General features: G+C 41.6%; 1 protein-coding gene across 2 annotated transcripts; it reads right to left on the minus strand.

The window, feature by feature from the left end:
• Positions 1–211: 211 nt before the first annotated feature.
• On the minus strand, positions 212–25,061 carry rorb (RAR-related orphan receptor B). Of its 2 annotated transcripts, none has more exons than XM_030416929.1 (10): positions 24,697–25,061; positions 9,067–9,152; positions 8,829–8,970; positions 8,195–8,626; positions 7,329–7,450; positions 6,872–7,004; positions 6,619–6,726; positions 6,339–6,449; positions 5,985–6,097; positions 212–4,266 (listed from the first exon to the last, which is right to left on the minus strand). In XM_030416929.1, exons 1-10 carry the CDS (start codon positions 24,701–24,703, stop codon positions 4,099–4,101), a joined length of 1,422 nt encoding a protein of 473 aa, XP_030272789.1. In that variant the 5' UTR covers positions 24,704–25,061; the 3' UTR covers positions 212–4,098. The 2 variants fall into 2 exon arrangements, with proteins under 2 accessions (XP_030272789.1, XP_030272788.1); XM_030416928.1 differs by lacking the exon at positions 24,697–25,061 and adding an exon at positions 9,682–9,818.
• Positions 25,062–26,992: the final 1,931 nt, after the last annotated feature.

The raw sequence follows: 26,992 nt of genomic DNA on the forward strand, positions 1-26,992 counted from the left end.
CAGCAGAGTCCCCGCTCACCAAATGAAAAAAGCATAAAATGTAAAAACTGTTTGTCAGTGTAAATAAATACACATTTTCCTTGGAGTTCCCCTTTTTTGATTGGTTTCTCAAGTAAACTCACACAGTAAAGCATCTACGCCCCACTCTGCCAATCCTCTCCTCACTAGCTATGGCACTTTGAAAACAATAACAAAAAAAAGTCTTGTTTTATTGTATTTTTTGTTTTGTTTTGTTAATCCTGTGTAAAAGAGGTTCTGTCACCCGACCACCTTTTAGGTTTCGGTTACAGGTTGCTACATTTTGTTTTATTTGCTCTTGCTGGGATGCAAAGACATTCTAAACAATAAATTAACAATTTTCAACACTACTCCAATTGCACGCACGTGTAATGCATCAAGAAAGTTTACAAAGCATTGGTAGAGCAAACATCTCATTCTCGCTGTTTCTCTGTCTCACAAACACACACTCACACACACATATTTCTCAGGAAAAGGAGGAGGAGGTTTTGGGTGGAGTGTAATTGACTAATTGTAGGAAATGCATTTCAAACCAAGTGTATTAAAAAATGTATGCGCAATTTGTCTGAGCCGTCACATAGAATGACGGCTAGTTTTATTGTGCGCTTTGCGATGTCAGTCTGTGTTGATGGAGTGAAGTAAAGGCGCATGATGTGTTCAGCCCCTCACACTGAACAGGCTACTCCATAACATTCAGAATAGGTTACCCTCCCCATATCGTCCCCTCCCACTGCAGGTTAAGGGTCTTTGATCCGGTTCAATAAGGCCAGTTCAGAAAAGGGCCATTGACTGACTGGTTATACCAACTCACACATTCAAAGGTTGAGAGAAAAATAAGCCATGTCAAATGGAACAACAAATTTTAAAATTGGTTTTGTATAAATAAGAGCATTTTATTTAAAAATGATTTCAGCTTGTGAAAAAATGTTTGCTTTGAACTGACTGAAATGACGTGGAATTTGCCCTAAAACCCATTGCCCACCCTGCCAATAATAACCCCTCCCAAGAAACTCACAATATCATGAGAAGAGAAAACACAAATAAGCCCCAAATGTTTCATTGCAATGAAACGTCATGCAAATAGAACAGAACAACAATAGGCTAATAGTAATAGAAGAATAGTAGTCATAATAAGAACAATAATAATAGTAAATAGTAATAAAATAAAAAATAATCTTACAATGCAAACATGACAGTAGTAAATGCCTCCAGTTCTTATTGCTACAGTATCTTACTTACAGTGTTGTGTTGCCACTCGTTCTTGCCAGCACATCCCCTCTCATAACCCCATCCCACCCCTCTGATTCACAGTCTAACAAGGGAAAATAAAAACATCACAGACAAAAACTTCATATTCAGAGTTGGAATTCACTGTCCCAGGGGTGTTGTGATGGCGCTTGATTCACAGCTTACTAGTGGACTTCTCTCACTGTCCCCAAAGCAGCAAAATAAGCAGTAAACATGAGTGCACAGTGGTGATGAGAGCACGCTGACGTACAGTATATATTTTTTTGTTTTTCTTTATGTGCTACGTAACAATGCCTGTCATCTAATCTGGGCTCTGGAGAGATTCGGACAGTGAATTCATGCTCTGTACACACATACACACAGACACACACTTATCAAAGCCTTGTCTGGGCAGATTCCTTCACGTGCATACGTTTTGCGACGTATGCCATTTTTTTTATCCTAAAAAGTTATTCTTTAATAATTAAATTTTTTGTAAATTTTGCAAAAATATTAAACCCTCTTTTAATGCAAAGTCAGAAAAAGAGCTGCTCCCTGAGAGATGCTGTGTAGTGCATCGAGCCTTAATGAGCAAGTGATTGTCTTAAGAGTCACTGGCCTCTGATCTGGGGTCGGGTCAGGGGTTGAAGGATGGACTTTATGAATGGATCACTGAAACATTGATGCTCGTTATTTTGTTTACCATGTGGAGTAAACATATGAAAGGGTGAAAATTGTAATAGTTCAAGTGTTTTTAATGTTAATGAATGCAAAATTCTCAGACTATGTCTATGCTCATAGCTAGTTGAACATTTGCAAACAACCCAACACAGGTCTTCACTTTTAGTTCCACAAAGCAAATATGTCATTTTGTAAGTATTCAGGTAACCAAGTACAATTAGCTGATACATTTTGTGCCATTATTGTATATCTGCCATAATCACTTATTTTGATAAAAAGCTTGGCTAAATGGGAAGTTGCACTTGGATTTGTCATAGCTCAACACAGATCTCTTAACAAAAAAGTAATGCATGCAGAGCATCAAGTTTCAAATTGTTCCTTATCAGACAGTGATAGCTACCAAATACACATTTTACATAGTGGCCAAATGCTCAAACATTTATGTGGAAAAAGCAACAACAAAGTAAGATAAGTGCTATTCATTTATGGAATGACTAATGAAAAGCAAAACAAGTGATTGTCTATCACAGCTTTCTGAGTGAACTGTCAATGTAATATTTTAGCTTTAAAAGATTACTGGTAGCCAACCATCTTTCAGTAAGTCATATGTATTAACCCAGATCATATTGTGTGACATTACAAACACTGCAGATTCTGTGGTGGGATGAGTACCATCCGTAGAGATGATTGTTAGACATAAGTTATATTCAAGAGTCAAATATAGTGCATTCTTGTTAAAACTGCTACCCTGTTTTTGAACAGATGTAAATAGGAAAAGATGGAAAGGAGAGGAGTTAGATCAGAAAGGCAGTGTGAAAGTTATTGCTCTTTAGAGAAAATGGTCCTTCATATTCACAGCCAGGAATGATTGACATCCAATGACTGGATTGTGCAAATAGTGATGGGAGGGATGAGGGCGTACAGCACTCATACAGGCTTTTGAAAATTGGCAAGTTGTGAGTTAAAATTCAAGTTTATCTTGATCTTGTCTTTTTTCTGTATTTTTGGTGGAATTTTTATCCACTTCTTCATTGTGATTTCTGCCGAAATCTCATGTCAAGACCCTAATACATAAGAAATAAGGGGCACGGTGAGAGGAATTCGGTAAGAGGTGGGGTTTATTTATAGGGGGTCCTAGTTTCTGATTAATTGATTCTGGTTGATTGTTCGAAAGCAGTCCAGCGTTTGTTGGACATATTTATTGCAGCGAGAAAAAGATGATTGATAGGACGGCAAATCTGCCTGATTCTTTTACTTGCAAAATAGAATATTTATGTATATATCTTCACCTTGAAAAGTAGTAGCCATTATTTTTTTCTCTTTTCTTAAAATCCTTCATATGCTCTCTTTACAATTCTATAAGTTCTCATCAGAAGGATGCAGTACCTTCTTTACATATGAACAAAATCCAGACAAGGCTTCTATATATCAACAAAACCCGAATTGACTCCCGGTTTTTACCCAATATTCTTTTACAAGTCTGAACTTTACAAATTCTGTACACAAGAAACTATCAAATAAAATAAAAACACAGACAAGGTATAATCAGCCACAGTGGACTGCTGTATATTTAAATTAGGACTAACTTATTTTAACAGAACAAGAAGTAATACTGGAATCCGCTCTGCACTAGGAGAATATCTACAATAGCTTCTCTAAAACCACAGTTCCCTCCCCTGTCCAGCTTCTTCAGCCTCACAATTTCTTCATGTGAAAAAAAAAAAAATCAAACAAATGTAAAAGTTTTTTTTCCAAAGTTAAAACAAATTAACTTACCCATTTTTTTTTAAAGATTGACAGCTTACAATTTTTCCTAGATGGTTCAAAGTCTGTACATTTCTGGTCAGTCAGTTCAATTCAGGAGACAGAAGGAAGCCCCATTTAGGTTGTGGCTTGGGGGCTTTTCATTTATATATACATTCTTCAGACTGTATCGGTGAACAGGATGGGATAAGTGCTGGACATTCCTAGTATTGTTGGCGGTATCTGTAAGTTTCTGGCAGATGACTCCTCCCCCTCCAGCCTGAAATGAGACTGGGGGAGCTCAGGAATATGTGCTTGCCACGTTAATGACATGGGCGACACAGCTGCGGTTGTTTCGTCAGACGCTACTGTGTTCTTGTTTTCTTGTTCCTCCTCTAATGCTGTTTGCTGTGTTGAGACCACAGGCAGTCACTTGGGCATGGTCATGGGCAGGGAGTTGGGGTCAGGGTTGAAGAGTTCTTTGTAGAGCGGAGGGAAGAGGACATTGACTGTCTCCGGGTGGAGCTGCTGGAAGGCCTGGAGCTCCTCGGTATGGAGCGTGCACAGGGCAGACAATGTTGGGATTCGGCTGATGAGCTGTCAGACAAGACGGAGATACAGTCAAGGACAAGTGAAATTCAGACTGGTAAACTACAAACGAAGATAAGATTCGATGTGAGATTATTGTACAAGAGTCGAGCTGCCAGTGGAGCTGTTGTATGCCCCCTTTTTTTGACCAAGGTGGTTCAGGTGATGGTTCTGAGCAGGCCAGGAAAACTGGTTCTAGAGCTGCACCAACACTTTGCTGGTCTAAAAAAAAGAGTGCTGGTGCTGGGTTATCATAACCAACCACCAACTAAAATCACCAATGACCTTTATTTAAAAAACCAGATAGTCAGAATATAGTCATGTTGTGGCTTATCCATGGGAGAATAAACCAACGATTTTCACTATGGACACCAAATTGAAGCAACAGTGGTCTGATGACCAGTCATGTTTGGATGCCAAAGTAGTAAGGGTGTCACGTTTTCGATTTTAAATTGAAAACTACCGAAATTAAGTCACAATCTTGAACTTCGAATAAAAAAATGGAATCATCGATGCTGCCACCTCCCTTAACCTAACTTAGCTACAGCCGGTCAAACGATAGCATGGCAGCTGCAGATGCAGAAGACCCATTGACAGAACAGAAGTATTTTGGCTTTGTGTTTCGGAGTTATGTTGACAACATTTGCGTTGTCGACAAAAAGGCCAAGCTCTGCTATGTGCATGTACCACATTCTTCCACTTGCAGCACAACTAACATGGCAGGACTTCTCCACAGGCACCAGAAAAACATAGATTTATCTGTTAAACCAACACCTGTAACACAAACTACTCTTCCATCTTAAATTGGAATTAAACTTCCTTGTAACTCAACTCGTGCAAATGCAATTACAAGCGCCTTAGGAGTATTCATAGCGCAAACATGCAACCTTATTCGGTGGTGGAAAACTCTGGTTTTAGGCATTTAATTAGTGTGCTAGAACCACGCTACGAAATCCCAAGTAGAACGCATCTCACAGCAATGTTGATACGTACATGTACAATAATGTAAAGGAGAAAGTTATTAAAGGTCTGAGCAGTGCGCATTTAGTGGCCTTAACTACAGGTTGCTGGACTTCCAGAGCAACACAGCGCTTCATGACTGTCACAGCACATTACATTAATGATGACTGGGAAATTCTAAATCCAGTCCCTCAAACTTGCCCCGTACATGAAGCTCACACAAGTGAGCAGGTTATTTTATTTAAGTTTCCAATTGACTGAAGTTATTGTTACATTATGTTGTTAATAAATGTTTTAAATTTGACAAGGTAGTGTGGTACATTGTGAACAAAGATCAGATATTATCTAAAAATGTCTAAAAATGGCATAGCAACCTGTGCTTAAAATAAATGTAAAAATTGAGAGCTTTGGAGAATCGTGGCACCCCTACAATGTAGGCATGTAAAGCCAGGAGTGACACTTTTCAAGAGTTACTGAAGTCCGCCACAGTTGTGCCTCGCAGTGCTGGGAATTTGAAGACGCATTCACTGACTGAATGATGTGCCTCTTCGGTGGCTTTCATACCCGTGGAAATGCAAACCCACTATTAAAGGATCTGTAGGCTGAACCAACTCAGAACCAGCACTAGCATCAGCCCAGAACCAGCACTTGGTTACCTGGTCTAAAGGGGGTATGTGTTTGACTCATCAGTTCCTTTAGCCTAAGACAGTGCCTTGGGGCCTACTGTACCTCAGTATGACTTATCTAACTCTGAAGGCCTAGTTTACCTTAGCCAATGCATCTTCGTCCATGTGGTTTTTCTGCATTATGTGCTGCAGAGCAAAGTAGATCTTCTCCTGGAGCTTCTGTACTTTCCGAGGCTCCATCAGCCACGGACGGTCTGAGTTAAAAAAGGAAGGAAGCGTTGATTTGATGGAGAGTCGTTCATAAAGTTATACAGCTCAGACAGTAGAACTAGAAGGACTTTATGACTTCGACTGTGATTGTAGCAGCTTGATACTGACAAAAAACAGAGTGACTGTCTTGTTTTGCTTCCTGCTAAGTGCCTTGAGTCAGTACAGGCACTGAGTTCACGCAGGTTGCTTCCTGTATTCTAATAATATTAGGGAATGTGCACTGACCTGTGGAAATTAGTACAGCTGCTGAGAACAGAGCGATCTCCTCCTCCGTCAGCTGCAGCGAACACAGACTCTTGGCAAAGTCAAACACCGCGCTCACTAAGTCATCACAACCTAGGAGGGACACAGAAGAGGACAGAGAAGGGCAGAGAAAAAAGAGAGGTTTTCAGTACACTTATTCCAGTCATGTATGGGCTGATGAATAACTCACAGGTACAATTTCGATTTGCTTTTTGCCTCGTCCATACCAAGAAGAAATGCAAAGTAATTTGTAATGTCTTACCTAGAGCTTTGAACATCTGCATGCCGCCGTACTTCCCTTCAAAGAGTACAGTGTTGTTGAGAGGGTTGAACGCCCTGCACATTCGCACCAAGACTACCTCCAAACAACCTGGAACAACAACGGAGACAGATTGTGATGAGTTTGAAGCTGATTTACGGGGACAGAATCTTTTTCATCCCTGAGCTAAATTGTCTGACCTGTAAGAAGGCATAGATATATCCATGACACACCATGATCCGTCCGGTCAACTCACCTGACTTGAGCAGGAGGATCTGGTCATTCTGGCACAGTTCCATGAACCCTGAGATGCGCTTGGCAAACTCCACCACATACTGGATAGCATGGGTAATCTGGATGGCACACTGCTGCCACAGCACGTCCCGGGGCTAGAACCAAACACACCAAGGGTTTTAGGATTGTAGGTTTTGCACTTGCATATTTGTATTCATGGCAGTTAATGGAACTCTTGTCGTCCTTCCAGATTGACATTGTTGTGTTTGCATCTCCACTAATGAAAAAGCAATTTTCAATTCTCGGTCATTCGGTCCCATCATTTGTCAGTCTACAAGTCTTGACGAAAACCCATTTCAAAGCACATGAATGCATCGAACACAGATGTATTAGTGACAATGAAACACCTTCATAGCTATAGTATGGCAGAAGTAGCTGAAAATTAAAGTAACACTAATGATAATAACATAAAGCCTCACCTTGGTCTGGTACATCTTGACCTCTTCATAGGAGTGTGTCTGCCAGGCTAGCTGCTGCAGCTCGTCTGTTGTGTACTGACATGTCTCCAAGTGGGACTTGATGATATTCTGAGCAATACGGTCTGAAAGAGATGATTGTTTGTTTATTCATTTATTCCTTTCGGGGTGGTATGGCTGTTAATTAAAGTTTGATAAAGTGGTATATGGTATGTGTATGAACAGTATCAGAAAATGTAAATACTTAAAGCACCTTAAAAAAATGTACTTAAAGGTAGGGAAGGCGATTCTTGAGAAAGATTTTAGCAGAGTCTCATTCTGAGATTGCCAAATACTGACAACTCGAATCGCCTGCCCTCGCTTTAAATACAGTACTTCTGTCAACTGTTCTTGGTTCGATTCAATCACTGGTTCATTTTTACTGCAAATGTATATTGCTACCATTTATCGGTTATTGGTCCCTTTGATAATTTATAACAGATAGTTGTATTGGCCCTGAAATTGTACTGTATCTTCTGTGCTGCTTCAATGTTTAAAGTCTAGAGGAAGAGACTTAAAGCAATTTTTTCACATCTACCCACTTAATGCTTAATTTAACATTTTCTTGTGTTTGTCTTAAATCCATCATTTTATCCTAATCTTAACTTGTGCTAACAGAGCTGTATGTACAGTAATATGACAGGTTGTCAGATAGCTGTGTAAGCCTGTCTGATCTCCTGTTCTGCTCTCAGATTAGCTCTCTGACTCACGGTCCCTACCAGGACTGCTTTGTGGGTAATTTTCCCATGTGGATAATTCATGTAGATTTTAAAACCATTCTCCTGTGCCTATGTTACAAAACCGAACAAAATATATCATGCAGTCCTTACCCAACTCTCCCATGCTGACATTATTGGGTCCCAGCTGACTATCCTGGTATCCTCCATAGCTGAACAGGTTGGGTACTGGCGTCAGGTCGTACACGGGCTCCTGCTTAATGTGCTTCATACCCGACATGTCCAAACCTGACTGGTCTGGGGACGGCTGGGTGGAATCCATGCCATAGTACCCCCCTGGGACTCCACCTCCGTTACCGTGTCCGCCCTTTGGCAGCTCAATGACGTGACCATTGGCGTAGGTGCCCCCAATCTCATGGTTAAGGGTGGACAGTCCGTTGGTTAAGCTGGATGAGTAAACGCGCGCCAGAGCTTCTGCTTCACCTGTCTGCTGCTGGCGCTGCTCCTGAAGTCGTGCCTGGTGCTTCTGGACCTCTGCATACAGGCTGTCACGTTGCTTCTTGGACATGCGGCCGAACTTTACCGCTGTACATGGAGACAGAACAAGAGACATACGCAGAATTACTACTTAAACCTGCCATAACGTTCCAGCTTCTTCAGGCATTATAAATCAGTTAGTAAGCAAACTTGTACTGTTCTACTAAGCTTCTTAACGTAGTGTTTACACTCATACACCACGTATATAATGATTAAGTTGTGGTCATTCCTTTGTAGACATTGATCTTACCATCTCTGGACATTCCTAGGGCGAGACATTTCTGCAGGCGGCAGTGTTGGCAGCGGTTGCGGTTTGTTCTGTCGATGAGGCAGTTCCTCTGGCGGGGGCAGGAGTAGGAAGCATTGTTCTGCTGACTCCGTCTGAAGAAACCCTGGTTACATGTCAACACAAAAGAGCGTGAATACAGACTTTACAGGTACCCGAAAAGCACAGATTGGGTGCCAAAAAACAAAGTATAGAGTCTCACCTTACATCCCTCACACGTAATGACTCCGTAGTGGATACCTGATGATTTGTCTCCGCAGATCTTGCATGGTATAACTTCAATTTGGGCTGCAAAAAAAAGAAGAGAGGACAGAAAAGACGTGTGTTAGAGACATTCTGTGCAGGACATCGACTTTAATTTCACACCTTATTCAGTCACTTAACAGATTTTTAGACCTCAGTCGGTGGTCTGATTCGAGGTTGACCTGCCTGGCTGTACGACCTGATTTGTGAACACTATGAACTTCAACTTCACAAGGGCACAATGACATTTGGACATTGTGTATGTCCTTGAAGGAGTTTTTTCCACCAACTGGGACTTGAGGAGGACTGTGTATGTGCAGGCACACATAAAGATACTTGACAGGGTAGCATTAATTGCTTGCGTGTGCGGGTTTTTCATGTAACGCTTGCAGGAGAGACCCCTGCCAGTTCGAAAGGTTGCCCATAATGAGAAAACCGATTACATCACTGGAGGACCACTCTTCAACTCCCCCCCCCCCCAAACATTTTAGTAATGCTCTCAGAATTGAGCTTTTTCTTAGTCTACAGCTCTACTAATTGAACTACTTTTCATTCACGTCAAATGTATACTCACTGTGTATTGGCAGCTCCATGTACAGTCACAACCAAAAGGCACAGAAAGTTTTTCAATCTGTCACTCAGAACCACCTGTTACCGGTGTCTCTGAACGTATCATCCATAATATATGGAAAGGGAAAGTCGCAGCTCTCGTTAAGAGATATGAGATGGATGTAGAGGTAGGCAGGTATGTCTGCTGAGATGGCACACCCTCTATAAAGAGATTAGACAGCCTATCTAATCCTAAATTATTTCCCGACGAGTTGGTTCCCTCCTCTGCTGAGCACTGGCTTAGCCACAGCTGAAATAGACATTGCATGTAATCTCCTCGCATATTCCCACCTGTGGGACAAATTCTGCATTTTTAGGTAGAGCTCCGACACATTCATAGTCAGCAAGTAGAAAAGAAACTACAAGTTGTTCAGTTTTAGATTTCATGTTCGCATTAATTATGCATGATTTGTCCTCCTTAGGAGCAAAACAAATTTTTCACTGTCTTTCTGAGCTTTGTAGATGTGCGTTTACACTGAAGTGCATATACGTAGGAGTTGCATCTCAGTATTTTTGTGTGCATTTGATGGAGCGTAAATGTTCTGGTTTGTCGTCATACATGTGTATACTAAATGTCTGTGGAGGAATGAGTGTGCAGTATATATAATTGGATAATCCCATATGAGGATCAATGCAGACAGTTCTGTCTGTCTAAGCGACTGAGCAAGAACAGTCAGTGCGGTCTATACACTCTATCTTCACCTCAGGGATTTGACCGCTTCACAATCAAAAGTTTCTCTTAATTCCTGCTTTAATTCACTTGTGGATACTCACAGTTGGACTGCCCTAATTTGTCCTAATTTGCCCATTCACTCATTTGTTATTCCTCTCATTCATTCATACACCTGCCTGTCTTCCCCCTAGAGGCCATTATGATGCATTCCAATCTTGATATATTGTCCGATATTGTTATATATACTGAAAAAATACGTTAATAAACATTTTTTGCAATTACCCCACAAATATGGTCATCAAACACTTTTGAGAAAGGATATTTTATAATTTAACAATAAACTTGATTGTCCAAAATGACATCAGGGCACAGAAACAGCAAACTTCACCAGGAATTGTATAATTATATATATAATTATATCCCAAACATCTCTTATTATATTGGCAAATATCGGACAACGTATATCTGTGATTGGAAAATATGAGCTGATGATATTGATATATCCATCGGGCTCTTGAAATATTCTGTTATAGGTAAAAGTCATGGATTTAGTATAAGCATCTACATTTAAGTGCCAAAGTAAAAGTACTCTTAATGCAGAATGACATGTGTTGCGATATATTAGTACAACCTTGTTATTAAATATTTATATTGTTTTTTTTAATAATTAATTTGTGATAACATGTAAATATTCCAGCACATCATAATCACGTCTTTTTTCATCTGAGTCCTTATGTCCCCACTCCTTTTTTAACACCAAGGAATACTCTTGGATATTGTGACAGCCTTATTTACAAAAATAACATATATCATATTACTGGATCATAGTTATTGATCCAATAATGTGTTCATCACTCCAATGTTGAAGCTGGTAAAGACTGTTTATCTACCTATGTATTTTATCTGTTGGGTAGCTTGTGAATTTCCCCGAAGGTGTCAATAAAGTTCTGTTCTAATCTTTAATAATGATTCATAATTTATCTGTTGATTATATTTTGTGTTATTAAACTAAAGTTGTCAAATAAATGTGTAGTGGAGTTGCTCAAGGTTGTACATCAGTGCTGTACTTAAGTAGACGCACTCTAGTTATCTTTATAGTTGTCGTTCAAGCTGTGAATGGGACCTTCAGCCCCTTTATTTCTCTCTTGTGAAATTACAATTTGTATTGTAGTAGCTCAACACTAGATCATTGTATCCGTCTGCAATAAATGACCTATGGACGGCGTGACAGGCTGTTTGATTGTGTGCTTAAGGATGGCGTAGCTCATGCTGTGCGTTCTGGTGCAGCTCAAGACGTGACCCATTTCCACCAATTCTCGGCCAAATGGCTCCAAACTGGGTCAGAGCAGAGCACCGGACTGGGACGATACACAGACCACACATAAACAGAGTTGTCGATGAACGTGGTCACTATTTATAGGCTGTAAAACAGGTCAGTTGTGCCCGTGATTGCCGTTATCAACAGAGCACAAGTGAGCAGCAAACAGGAGACAGGACAACAGTGCATCGGTCGTGCTTCTCATAATCCTGTTTTTCTTTGCGGTTGCTGTGCGTACTTTAATTCAAACTCTTTGATTAGATTGTTAATCATGAAACAGTGAATCTCTTTAGGCAAGCTGAATGTGTTTAGCCCACACCTGCTGCTGCTGCTGTGATGTGGATATACATACTTATTATTTTAGTCAATTTTTAGAAAAGGCTCTTTACATTTTTCCACCTTAGAGGAGTGTGTGTTTACGCTCTCTATCCACTGATTACATTATATCTTAACTGTATTTCCTTTTTGCCCCATGGGAGATAGTACTCCTCTTTGTATCACATAATTATGCCCAAAGGAGCATGGGCGTGTGGGCATGTGCATTGTTTTAGCGTGTGTTTCAGAGCGGGTTTGAGTGAGCGTTTCACTTCTAAAGAAGACACAGCGAAAGATAAAGTACGTGTATATGTCTACGTGTTGACAAAGTGTTTGTGAATATGTGTGTGTGTGTGGGGGCGTGTGCATTGTTGAGTGTGTGTTGTGCTCATTGCCAGCGGGAACTGTCAGGTAGGATATAGGGAGACGGTCATGACAGCATTGCTGTTGCCAGGGTGACCACCCACTCGCTGCACTCGTCTGGCTGTCACAGCGATGATGTGCTAAGCTGTCACACTCTTAAAGGAAGTGATGTCATCAGTGCACGGAGCCAAGTCAGTGTATCATCACCGCTCTTCCTCGTCAGCAGCGGAGGCTTTTTTGAATTGTTTACCAAAGGACTCCCACTCCCGCATCCAGTCGACAATACACGCCTGCTGCCTTGTTAGCTGCAGTGGTGGATTACAGCAGAATTAAGACTTGTTTTCTGTTGGGTGTTTAGAAGAGGCTGTCTTGCTATTGTCTCCAGAGTTAGGGTGTATGATAATGCATCTTGGGTGTTTGATTTCATGGTTTTACATTACAGAAGTTTTATCTTTAAAGCTGCAGTGGAAGTGAATCTCTAAAATAAAGTAGCACTGCAGAGAAATCAATCTACTACACCTCATTTGAGAGGCCATTTTCCAAACCTTAGTTGGGGGAAAAAGGCCTCTCATTTCAGTTTTTTTGGAGATTATTTTTTGGAGATTATTTTACCCTTAGCTAAGGAGTGGGAGGGGCCTTCTCTCCAACCTGAGCTGACCCACACCGAGCTGAGTGACTGACAGCGTCCTCGGCCAGCGGGAGCGCAAGTGTTATCCTGAGGTTATTATGTAAGAGCGGGACTGCAGCGCTGGCGATTCCTCAGCTAAGAGGAGGATCAGACCTGCACAATCTCTTGAGGGGGAAAAAGAAACAGAGGGAACTAACTTAGAGATTAATTTCACGAAGATAGTGAGAGTTGCCGCACGTGCGCGTGTGTGTAGCAGCGGCCATGAGGGCTGTATTGCGCTGGCACGTGTGTTATGATAATTGATTTTTAATGAGGTGAGGATCTCCTGTGTATTTCCTGGGCTGGCCCTCTCTCTAAATAGAGTCCTAATTATCTACATTGCACTGCAGAAAAAAAAAAAAGCAGCAGCCTAGCACCAGTATCTTAACAATGCTTCGTCTAAGTAGAGTGCATATACACACACAATGACATGATCGTTTTAAAAGGCATCTCCCTTTATCTATGCGGACAATGTAACAGCAAATTGAGGCCACTAGGTGCTGCTGTACATGTTTAGTTTCGTTGTGTGTTTGTGTGTGTTTCAAGTGGGGCAGACTGGACATGCATGTTTCATTCATTCAGCCTGCAGGGTGGGTCTACAATAGAAACATACCCAGAGCAACACACACACACACACACACACACACACACACACGCACGCACAAGCAGTTTCATGCAGTAACACAGCATTATACACTAGAGGTTGGTGCTTATGGAACAGTTGAAATCACTTTCTAGCAGAACTTTTGCAACTTCAGAAATGCAAACACAACTCCTGCTTTAGTCCCAGGGGTTGATTTGTTGGGGATGAATGTGGGTGGTATCTCCACTTCATTAAAAATATGCATAGCTTCTCGCCAGTTAACTAGATATCTTCTGGGAAAATGAAGGAGATCAGCACTTTACCCCCCACCACTCCTTGTTAAAAAAAACCCCCGGCGCCGGCCTTAGATGTCTACACACTGTGAATTATGCTATCACTGTTCACCATCCATTCCACTTCAGTCTGTTTGACTTTTTCATTTGAGTGTTCCTCCTCGCTGTAAGTGGCTGTGTGACTGGGAAATCATTTCGGTTTCTGTATTTCATGATCTATTTCCATCTCTCAGCGTAACTCTGTCTTCCTCGTCTCGTAGAGCTTAGAGAGGAACAAGCTGCTTTTTTTTTTTCTCTCTTCCTCCTGCGGATGATGAAAAACACGAAGAAAACTTTTGGTGGCGTGATCGCTGGGTGGATTAACACACACAGCTGGGAATAGCGTATAGCAGTGCTGCTTGGGTTATCTCCCCTGTGTCTCCTGTCATGTTTTCATATCATACTGTCCCATTAAAATCAATGAAACACAGCCACTGCATATGGTTTCAAACGGACTTGTGCTATGTGCTGTCATACTTTTCTCTCTTTCCTGTCTGTTTTTACTTTCTGAAGCGTCTAAAGAATAAACTGAAGACTGGTCGACTATCTGCTCTCCCTAAAACAATGAAATAAAAGAACGTGCATTTTATTCACTTTGATTTGTCTCTCATACTGTATGTCCATTCCACTTCTCTTTGTGACTCAGACACTAGTCAACAGTATTATGACTACACTATAAATGCCATTGTTTGGGAGCCTTTGGGAGATCTTTGGGTTTAAGGCGCTGACCATTTTCACTTCCCAGTCCAGTAATTATTTATCTCTCTCTGCCCTGTCCATCCATACTCTCTGTTTTCCAATAAAGGTAATGATAGCAATGATGATAGATAGATAGTAAATCATTGAGTTTATTATCAGATGATAAATTAGCAACTATTCAAGCAGAACTGGCAATCATCCTCTGGTTCCAGCTTTGATTTATTGTCCATTGTCTTTGAGATATCTGGCACAAGAATTTCCTTTATCAAGATTAATAAAGTTTTGTCTCATCGAACTGTTGATCGGACAAAATATGACAACTCAAGGTCATCTTGGACTACTGGATGAGCACTGTTCCATATTTTCTGATTATTATTTTTTTTTATATTTTATATATCATTGAAATAATGGGGGAAACCTGAGAAAACAAAGTGCTAAACGGGAAATTAAAAACAGGACCAGGCGATCTAATTATCAGAAAATGTATCAAATGATGAAATAAATATAACAAAGCCTTTTTATTATTATAGTGGCTAAACCATTAAGAGGCCAGTCATTTAAAAAACCCGAAATGTTCCGACCACTAGGCGTTAAGGGTGAAGATCTGAAGATCTTTCTCATGAGCCTTAATTGAGAAAATAATTGACAGAATAATCGATAATGAACGTAATCATTAGTTGCGGCTCTGAACTCCATGTTAGTTATGATCATCCCCGACTCCAACATCCAGACCTGATCTGATGCGTCAACATTACGCTGTCATGAATCATCCTCGTTGTCATGGGACGACACAGTCCTGTACCGGTTCTGTCTTTGTCCGTACAGTCTGCTGCTCTGTGCGTTATGATAGTAATCATAATGCCATGCAGCGGGCCCATCTCCCCTCCCCCACCCCCACCCCCATCCCCATCCCTCGCCGCCAAGCATGTCTTTGTCCACTTTGTAATATAGACAGTCACACTGTTGCTGCATGAGCATACATGTTCCTACCCCCAACCTCGGTGTTTCCCATCAGTCCATCGTCATCGACCCCCCCTCCCGTACTTTGCCAACACACATACACACACACACACTTACAAACAGTCAGAAAAACAGTCTCTCTCGCCCTCCCCCCATGCTGTATGTCAGAGGGCATGAGCTTGTCCAGCTTGCCATGCGGCCCCAAAGCACTCTGGGTAATTGCTCAGATAGCAGGTCTGGGATCAGCTGCGGTTTGCTCATAGAATATTGTGCCGCGGCGTGATTGGACGCCACGGAGAGGGAACAGAAGGGGGCCACTGGCTGTCATCCAGTGCATCGATTCACATGCACAGACACACACACACACACACACACACACACTTGCAGAGACACGTTCAGACAGACAGAGGCACATTCAGACATGCTCGAATGCATACATTACAGCAAACTGCCTTTGAAAAAGCAGACTTTACAGTATGATTTCTATGCTTGCCTGCTTTCCCACTCGACACACACACACACAAACACGCACACATGCACGCACACACAGCCTCCCACCCAGTGCAGCATGTGTCCTCAGATGGATAAGTAGAGATGGAGGCGTGGGAAAAAATCCACAGGGTAAACCCAACTCCTGCCTGAACACATATACACACACACACACACACACACAAACAGTCTGCCCATCTGCCCTCTCAGATCTGCCTCTCATGACCACTGTACACACACACACACACACACAGGCATACGCTCACAGTCCAACCCCCTGTGTGACCTGTAGGACCCTGATGACCTCTGACCTTTCCTTAAGGACTGAGCGAGTGCATCAGAGTGGAAGGAACGAGTCCAAGTGTGAGAGGTCTGCATCTGGTCATTACCGTCTTGAAATCAGCCATGAGAATGCACACACACTGAGGCGAACACGCACATAAAATAACACAGGCACACACACACACACACGCACACAGTCTTATATATTTTATTTCCTCTCTCACATTAGCAGGCATGCATGCGTGCACACCGAGCTGCTGAAAAACACACATCGGTGTCGTGGGGTTCGTCGTTTCGTAATGTGAGGGGAATCAAAGCAGAGAAGAATATGTTGACACACACGTACAGTGACTGAGATCCTGTTGTTTCATTCCCGAGGTGAGAAAATAACGTTTTGTTGGCTTCGGCCAAGTCCTCAACCTCCCTTAACCTCACGCTCCTCCTCCTATGGTGTTTCTGTTGAGCCTAATTCTCAATGACAGTGTGTGTGTGTGTGTTTGTGTGTGAGTGTGTGTGTGTGTGTCTTTGAGGGGGAAGGGAGAGGAAAGGTGGCTATCCCAGTGTAGAGAGAGAGAGATAGAAAGAGAAGGACATCCATGGAGAGACAGACCGAAAATTGCAGCTTTCAGTTCTTACATAAGATGGAGAGAAATTAGCCCCGAGTTTTGTTAGAGTCCTTTAGAGTGGCAGTCGGTGGTCAGTCAGATAAAACAGGAACATCAACATGAGTGAGGGTGAATGGGCTTTAAAGCATTAATGAAGAGAGCAGCACTTAGTCTGGATAGCTGCGGAATTAAATCACTGAGAGACGAGTGGAAACTGTGTTCGTTTCGAGCTCTACGAAAACTGTTTCCCTCCAGATTTGATTGGCTGCTATTGAAATTGTTTATGAGACTGTTTACATACAAACTACACATTTGCGCATTAGTGTTGCTGAAAGTAACTTAGTACATTTACTCATTTACTGTACTTAAGTTTGAAAAATAAACTTTAAAAGTACATCGTCTTAGAGAGGAAATATTGTAATTTTGACGCTTAGTACATTTATCTGACAAGTACAGGCACTAGTAGTTACTAGTCGCTTAGCAGATAAACATTAGCCCGACAGATATAGCACTTCCCCCGATATTATTAACCAATACTGGCCTGTGACAGATCAGTATCGGCATATATGCAGTCCGACATGAGCCGAGACGAAAACTTTTGTTTTTACTGAACACAATACAGAAAAAGATGCATGATTATTAAAAATGTATGCCATTTTAGACAATAAAGTTTATTGTTAAAGTGTAAAATATACTGCCTCTGTTATCTTCTTCACAAGTGTTTAATAACCACATTTGAGTTTTGCCGTTTGTATACTGGCCGACATATCGATATTGAAATTTGGCTATCGACATTGGCACCAAAAAACACATTTCTGTCAGGCTGTAATCAAGTACGTTTGCTCAAGTACCATAATAGGTCAAATCCTGAAGTATTTTCTTGATATTTTCATATTGTGCTACTTTATGCGCTACGATTTAGACTGAAATGTACTTTCGACTTCCCTACAGCTGCAGTTTCTGTTAGTTGCAAGGTTTGCAGATCAACATTTTACCAACCAAACATGATGAAACATGATGTATATTCATTGATTTAGGCTCCACCTTAACCTACTAAAAGATTAAAACACTGTTTACGTGTGACTGCATCAATAAAAATCTGGGAACTCATTTTTCCTCCCTGTTCCTGCCAGACATCTCCCAAAGCATCTGTATTTGCACCTTGTCGATTCCACTAATTATATGGTGATGCACCCAATGTTTACTGGGAATGTAGTATTTTTACTCTGTGGCATTACTACTAATTAATTATAGATCCTTGCCCCACTCGTTGTGGGTTTTTGCTTCCCTTCGAGTGAAGCAGGCTGTCTGCTTGAACATGTGAATGAGTTTTTAAAAGGGTTTGAATGTACGTGTGTGTTTGAACGAGTGTGTGAGCACGCATGTGTGTGAGTGTATGTGTGTGCGCGCGTCTGTCCTCTCTCAGGGATGGCTGCTAATAGCTCGCCTCAGGCAACAATTTAACTCAGCCTAACAAGGTTCTCCCCAAAGTGGCCCCAGGGGCATCTCTCACAGAGGCAAATTGATCACAAAGACTATCACACGGCTCAGCTCGGCTCGGCTCGGCCCGGGCTGCTCTGCTCTTCACCTGCTCTCTCTCTTCCCCTCTCTCTCTCTCTCTCTCTCTCTCTCTGTCTCTCGCTCTCCCTCTCTCTAGTGGGATGATTTAACAGAATGCGTTATGAACATTAAATCTGTGTTGAGAGAGCAAAAGCAGCAGCAGCAGCGTCGGTTTCATAATTGCAGACTCTTTGTGAATGACAGAAGACCTCACATCACCAGCTTAGGATACACACATTCAAACACACACACACACGCACACACACACAGGTAATGGGAGGTAACTCAGGATTTGGCCAGAGAGAGCGAGAGCGATGTTGAGAGAAAGAAAGATAGACCTAATAAGAGTCTCTTCAATGAGATTACGAGCACTAAAACAGGCTAATCTTTGTCATTAAGAAAGATGCCGCAGTAAGCTAAGTCATATTATAGGCTTATTGTTGCCAGTGGGTGCTAGTGTGCACCTGCCAGCACCGAACACCTTCACAGAGCATGGGCATTCATCGACATGGTGTTGGATTTCAAACGGTGGATGTGGATATACACGATCTGTTTTATATCTTCACTGGAACAGCTTAAATCATGCATTTTGTTCCTACCTGTTTTTAGGCTTAATGGCAATGCAAGTTTCTAAAGACATAAAAAACACATAGGAGCATTTCATCTATATGTGTATAAAGCAGAGGTAGGATTGTTAAAGTGACACAAACCTGCAATAAAGGGACTAATCTGCTCTCAGTGTTAGCTAAAGTCTAAAAGGAGGTGTGCAAGTGTGGACTTTGGACGCTACTATTACGGCTTCTGGCGTTATTCATTGCTCGGGGCAGTGAGTGTGCCAGTGTGGTGTGAGGACAGGATAGTTTGAATCAGTGTGTTTCTGTAAGTGTGTGTGTGTGTGTGTGTGTGTGTGTCCGCGTGCGTGCGCGTAAACACCGTCTACTGCTTTATCCACCTTGTACTCTCTCCTCCCTTACTTTTGCACATAGAGACGCGCTCACACACATGCACGGCTGCACTGTTACATAACTCTGTAGTCAAACTCTTGCACTCTCTTTTCTTATCTCATTCATTTACTCATTCACTTTGTGCCTTCTCTCTTTCTCCTGCATTCGAGTACTCTCTTTAAATTTAAAATGAGCCATCTATTGGCTTTATAAACTCTAAAAACTACACTCTGATACAATTTTCCTGCTTCCGTAATGGTTAGTTTTTTGTTTTTTTTTGTCATTCCATGTCCAAAATACTATTTAATTCAATAGTAGATCTCCCACATGATTAAAACCAGAGTTTTGAATTACAGGTGAACATGCTCTCTGACTTTGGACTATCAAACTTTGCGCTCGGTGTCTCCACAAAGACCACAATACGAGGCTGATTATGAGACAGCAAAACTCAATTTCTGCTCAGATGGTCTCGATATGTGCGTATATCTCCCACCCAATTATATCCATGGTCTCTCTGTTCCTACATCACTCGGTTCCTGTGTTTAACAAGCGCAGTCACCCTCTTCCCCCGGTTTTTACTTCAATGTAAATCGAAGGAAAATGTGAATATTGAATGTCATTGTGGCTCCATTGAGACATGCCGGCTTCATGGATGAGTAAAACTGACAAAACAGAAGGAGCTGTCAGAGGACTGTATGACTTCAAGGCAGATTTAGAGTTTAGGAGTGGTTCAGGCTGAAATCCCTCCCGGCTAAGATAAAGTGGAGACACAAACCGAAGCGTGCCGTGTAGCCCACGCTTTTGTGTGTATAAAGATTAAAAAAAGGAGAGAGGGGAAGAGAGGGAGAATCGACTGAGGAGAAAAAGTGTTCGCCTAGACTCCCCCAGACAGCCGCGGAGGGATAAAACCAACAAGGAGAGGCACGCTGAGCACATGCTAAACAAACATGGGCTATGATAGCGGCTCAGTGGGACCACAGAACTGCCATCCAGGCCACACACACAGCGTGGTGGGATGTTTTTAGTAGATGGCCTGAAAAAAAGGTCAGGCAGGCACGCTGGGTGAGGAGTGTGTATCTGGAGACAGGTTAAGTGAGTCCTGAATGTAAGGTGTGTGTGTGTGTGTGTGTGTGTGTGTGTGTGTGTGTGTGTGTTGCGACAGCACTCTGGCGGTACCTCAGTCAGTCAGTAGGGCTGTGTTGAGGGATTAACAGCGTGGCCTGCATGGGCTTGGGGTAATCTCTCCTCTCTTCTTACATAACACCGGGCCATTAGTCAGCACAAACACACAATAAACAACACAATCAACAACACAGAGCTCGACAGCGGACTGCACAGACCTCGACTGCACTGCAAACCACAGATTCACTCGGGCCAGGTGCCCGCTATTGTGCGCAATAAGTGATTTCATGGCAACAATGGAAAAGAGTGATTTGGTGACAAAACCTGTGCGCTGGCCTGCTGTTTCCTCCTGGTTTCCAAACTGCTCCTTTATCAACCAGTGGGAATTATGTCGGTCCATATTTTAGGGTAATTGTTCATTGTTGGGGCTCTTATTCATCTTTCCATACAGACTCCCTGTTAGAGATTTTAATCATCTTTTGGTACAAAACGTTACACTGAGTATGTTTTTCTCCTCTATATCTTAACCAGCATCTTATTCCCATTTATGCGCACTATATAAACATTTGGCAAAAACACGATAATGTACTTTAAAGCATATGTAAGCACATGTTCAATAAGGTATGTCTGATTTGAAGACATATTTTGTTTTATTAAAACTGTGTTTCACTGTGTTGTCAGTCATAAACTGTTTATAGTGGATAACAAATGCATTAATAAACACTTAAATCTGCTTACGATTACATTATTGTTGATTAGAAATGCTAAATAAAAGTGCTTAAGTAAAGTGTTTCTTATATTTTCCAATTTCATACATATTATAACAAATAATAGAAAGACATACTGAAAGTAAATGAAACATGAATGTTAGTGTTCCTGTTAAAACATTAAAGTTATCATATGGTGCATAGATGTATCTAAACAGACCGCGTCTGTTGGCTTCGACAAAAAATTGATCCTGGGATGCTTTAGAATCGGACAAATCAATGCTCACACAAGCCTCCAAAGCACAGCAGCATGGGACTAATTCTATTGGCATGAGGCCGTCAAGCGTAGTGTTGCAGCTGTTTGTGAGTGAACGTCTGTGTTTTTCAGTTTTTCTGTGATTGTACCAGAGCACAACTTTCAAACGACGCAGAAGAATCAGAAGAGCCCGTAATGTGTTTTTGTGGATCGATCCGATCCTGTGTTCTTCTTTTGACACACCTTACAGCACTTGCACACTCTCCCAGTCCCTGTCATCCTATCTTTTCCCATGGTGAAGGAGCCTGGGAGATTGTGATTGACACATATCGCTAACAGAGGAGATCAAATGGCGCTGTGAGCCCCTCCTCCCCCTGTTGCTCCCTCCATCGCTGAACTCTTTGACCTGTCTGACCCGGGTGCATCTCTGTGGTGTTGAAACTCTTACAGCTAAACAGCAGTGACACAAAGTGTACGCAGACACAGGCTTTACACTTCACAAGCAGAATAGATGCCTGCTTATGTTTTCATGTTTGTGTATGTTTATGGTTAATATTCATGTTTCCAAGTACATTGTTGAAATCTGATTATAAGACAGTGAAAGATTTGTTTGCAGGATGTTGATTATTGGCCGATGGGATTCACTTTTACAGCTAGATTGTTTTTTTTAATTTTATTTTACAATTAAATACAATTATTTTGATTCATTTCTTTTTTAGGGTTGTTTATTTGTAGGGCTTTGAAACTAAAATTTGACAGTCACCAAAATGTAAAACTGCTCGAAACGTATTATATATTTTATAAGCCTACTGTTACTGATGCATTTTATTACACCATGTGTTTGTCAGGTACGAGAAACACCATTTACAGCACAGCATCTCCACGTTTCCATTGAAAATACAGAAAAAAATTATCCTGCTTACAACATCCCATGCTAGAAAAAACACCACAAAGCTCAATTTTCTGAGATTGAAAAAAAGGCCCTGGTGATATTACTCGGTCTGTTATTTCTCCGGCCACGCGATGGGGTGACATCATCTTCAGTCAGGGCTTCAGGAGTTGTGGCTATTGTTAAATGATAATTACCACGGCTCATGAGGGGCCTCTATTTTTTATAACCTTGTGGTTGTGAGCACATTTCTGTGTAAGGGCAGCCGAGACACACAGACACACAGACACACACACACACACAGGTTGAGAGTGGGGGCCGCGCAGCCCATACTGATTTAATTCTATCTGACAAAACCCTTTGGGGCGTGCAGAGGGAGAGAGGAAGATGGAGAGGGAGAGAGGGAGGAAGAGAGAGAGACATGGGAGAAAGAGGGGTGAGAGAGACGCTTCAGGGGCCTCTTCTGCCGAGCACGGCTATAAAGTGAAAGCAGGAGCTTTCGGTATGCCCCCCAAAGCCTTGCGTGCACGAGAGTGGTCGCGAGGCCCATTAAAATGTGGATAAAATACAAGGTGCATGACAGAGGAGTTTGCCATGGGATAAGAGAGAGAGAAGAGAGAGAAAGAGGAGAGGGAGAGAAAGAGAGAGAGAGAGAGGTGGGGGGTGTTTGGCCTTCTCATGTTTTTTCCTGCCTGAGGTTTGATGGCCTGAAGCTGAGGAAGCTTTACATGCCATTAAAAGACAAAAACAGGAAGCAGATAGATAGATAGATAGATAGATAGATAGATAGATAGATAGATAGATAGGTCCATGTTTAAACATTTATTTCAACTAAAAATGGGATTAAAATGACTTCAACACATGTAATAATCCCTGTTATTGTTGGTTAAAATGATCTTTACCATGACAAGAATCTGTTATATAATAGTTATGGCCGGTCATTTATTCTCTGATATTATTTCAACAAAACTCTACATCTGATTACAATATAGCCATTGTCCACTGTCAAAACTGTGTATTTTATTTGTAGCTGTATTTTACTTTGACGGGTTTTTTTTTATCCCTTCACATTTTTGCGACAAACTTTTTGTGTTAAGTTTTTACTTTGTACATGTGGGTCCGCATTTCTCCAACTGTCCGTCTATTTCTCTCTCTCTCTCTTCTCCAGCCTGACGTCGGGAAACACTCACACATCCCGGAGAAGAAGCTTACGTGTTTCAAATGTCAGATCGCAACGCGAAGATTAATAATTAGAGTTCAGGAACATCCAGTGTCGCATCTTTGCCCGCGCCACAAATTCAGAACATTAAGAAAAGTCAATAAAAAACAAATCCAGAGACATTAAGCTGACGGTGAAATATAAAATGATTCGTGTTTGTTTCACCACGACTGGAAAAAAAAATGCAAATACGCAAAGTGATGGAGGAGAAACGAACGAAAATACGCATTTTCTGATTTTAAGGGGATATTAAATAACTGCAAGTGAGAGTGGAAAGAGACGTATTATCCTGCGCGCGCGCGCGTGTGTGCTCGCGCGTGTTCATGTGCATGCGCGCAGGGCATGCAGGGCAACATTGACGTTGAATTTCAACATCATCCCCGGCCGGCGCGCTGCAGAGCGGTACGGAAATGGGTTAGTGGAGCGCGTAAAAAGTATCCTTGCAACATTCAATAAAGTTTATCAGCAGAACATAACGAAATGTACCAATAGTTCTCTTTCTGTCCATCATCTGATCTGACCCGGTGTCAGTTCGTGCTGTGGAGTGAGGAGAGCTCAAAACGATTAAAGCTTTGATCAGACTTCATGCGCCACTTTTTAATTTAAAATCTCAGACTCCAGCGGCTTTGCGCATGAATTTGCAAAAAACAAAAAACAAAACTGTGGGCCTGTTCCACACACAAACACGCAATCTGACTCAAAACACACATACACACACCGACACACACAGACACACACCCAGACAGATCCAGATAAAGTTTTATGCATTTATAATGTAAGGTGGCTGAGAAATCCAAGCGCGCACCCTGCGCCCGGCTGTTAAAAAGTATCCAAAACAGCTTCGAAGCTAGCAACTCCTAGAATAAACTTTCAAGGCCAAATGTGGGATAAAGCCTACCGTGCTGTGTGTGGATGTGTGTGTGTGTGTGTGTGTGTGTGCATGTGTGTTTAGCGGGATGAAGCTTGGGGAAAGTGCGGAGCAGTGGGATGGTCTTACCTCGCATGGTGGTGCCGTTGCTGGAGCTGGTGCTGAGGCTCGCTTCCCAAAGCAGCAGTCATGAAGAAACAAACATAAACACTTAAATAAAAGGGGGCTTTGAGGGGGGATGCGGGGGTGAAAGATCCTCGGTTAAAAATAACAACAACAACGAAAAGAGTGCAGATGATCTGCGTCGACGTCCACTGGCTGCCCTGAGTGGAGGCGGCTCTGCGCTAAAAGCATCCCAGACCGGGGCGCAGGAAGGCGGGCTGAGGTCTGTCGGTGCGTCGGTCGGTGCGCTCTGGTCGTGTGGTCGCGTTTCTCATGACATCTGCGCTCTCACCTCTATGGGAGGGTTTCACTGTTTTCTGCGGGCTGAGGGAGGGAAGAGCGTATAGGAGAGGCTTTACCCGGCGGCCCCGATTGGACTGGAGCACTTTCCGCTCCTCCCACTCTCTCCTGCTCAGCCCCCAGCACACACACACACACACAGGCACACACACACACACACTCACCGCCTGGCCGCTACAGCAGCTACACAAACGCAGCAAAGTTTTTAATGTCACCTTCCACAATTATTCAGCTTCATGCATTCTAGGCTATTTTCATGCAAAGTCCATCTTTAATCTGAAATCTCACGTTCTGCCCAGTGGGAAGAGATTATTTATTCCTCTTGGTACCATTTCAGATTTATTTGTTTTAAATTTGCACACAGAAACATGTGGCAGCATTGAAGCTGCAACATTTGATCAATTAATCAATTTTGTTTATTTTTATTTAACCCTTATTTAACCAGAAAAAAAAAAAAAACCAGAAAATTAAAATCTCTTTTTCGATGGAGACCTGGCCAAGACAGAACACCATTACAGAGGTACAGAATCAGTTCAGGTGTCAACTGTTATATCAGTCACCTATCGCCCTTCTGAGTAATTTTTAAGAAGAAAAAGGTCAAAATTCCCTCATTCCAGCTCTGTAAATTTGAATATTTTCAGATTTCTTTCCTCCTCTGTCACAGTAAACTGAATATCTATCTTTCATTTTCAGACAACTAATTGATTATTTAAGAAAACAAACGACAGATTAATCAATAATGGAAATCATTGTTAGCTGCAACCCTTGGCTGAAAAACACAAGTGATCAGAAGGCTTTACACTGTTTGTTTGATCAAGACATTTTACAATAAACCGAAGTTGAATAGTTTCAAAGTGAAACTGAGCTTGAATGACAGTCATGTACTTGATTTAACAGCTTAAGGTCACTCTTTTAATGTACAAAAGGTGATTGCACAGTTTGAATTTCAGCTGATAAGTGACAAAACAAATTGTAAACAACTGATAAAAGAGCGAAGTCATATTCAGACAATGATAAAGTCTGGTTGTGCAGGTTTAAAGTATTAATAGTCACTAGTAATGAACTATTGAGCAGCACATTCTCTAATAGATTGATATAACTGTCGGTTTTAACAATGTCATTCATTTGGTTCACTATACACGCAGAACTTAGGACCACACACATATTTAGGATTTAAATTCAAACTGAGAATTTTAATATTTGCAATATTAATGAGGTAATGATACAAACTCAGAAATATGTATTTTTTTTCTGTAAGGCATTAAACAAGATATTCTCAGAGGAAAACAAGGTCCTCAGAACACTGTTGTAAGCTAGAAAGGTGGCAGGGTCCGCCAAATATAAACAAAGTAAAACAGTATAAAACTGTGTTGTCCTTTAAGGTCATTTTGTATATTATGTTTATTCTGTCTGGAAAAGTAAGAGACTTTGTCTATTTAGTTTGTTCAGGCATAAAAACTTCTATCTGTTCTAATTAAAACGTCTTTCTGTAAACTACATAGTGTACCTTTACATATAGTTTTTGTTTATTTATGTGGCAAACCTTTAACAAATAGCAGTAAGTAAAAAATGCGCATTGGATAGTTTTTCGCAAGAACTGATTATCTCATGCTGATGTTCAACTCGTAGCTACAGTAAATTCCACCACACTCTGATTGTTATATGTATTTAAAACAACACATTATATATGTAGAGGCTCATAGATCTTATGTCACAGAAAGGAGAGCAGCTCGGATGACTCGAGGTATCTCAGGTGTCCACAGGATGGCTTTCAGGGTGGGGTCCTCTTCTTCCTCTGAGAAACTCTGAAATACTGACCTGGAAAATGAAAGAGTAGGTTCATGTTAGACCCTCTGTACGGTACAATGACTGACCCGGTGTGGGCTGTAGGTGTTGAATGTATGTGCTAGTATAACAATGAGGATGGATGATTGTTTCTTAAATGTACATTACAGGCTTATTT

This window comes from Sparus aurata, chromosome 5, assembly GCF_900880675.1.
Source record: "Sparus aurata chromosome 5, fSpaAur1.1, whole genome shotgun sequence".
NCBI classification, from domain to species: Eukaryota; Metazoa; Chordata; class Actinopteri; order Spariformes; family Sparidae; genus Sparus; species Sparus aurata.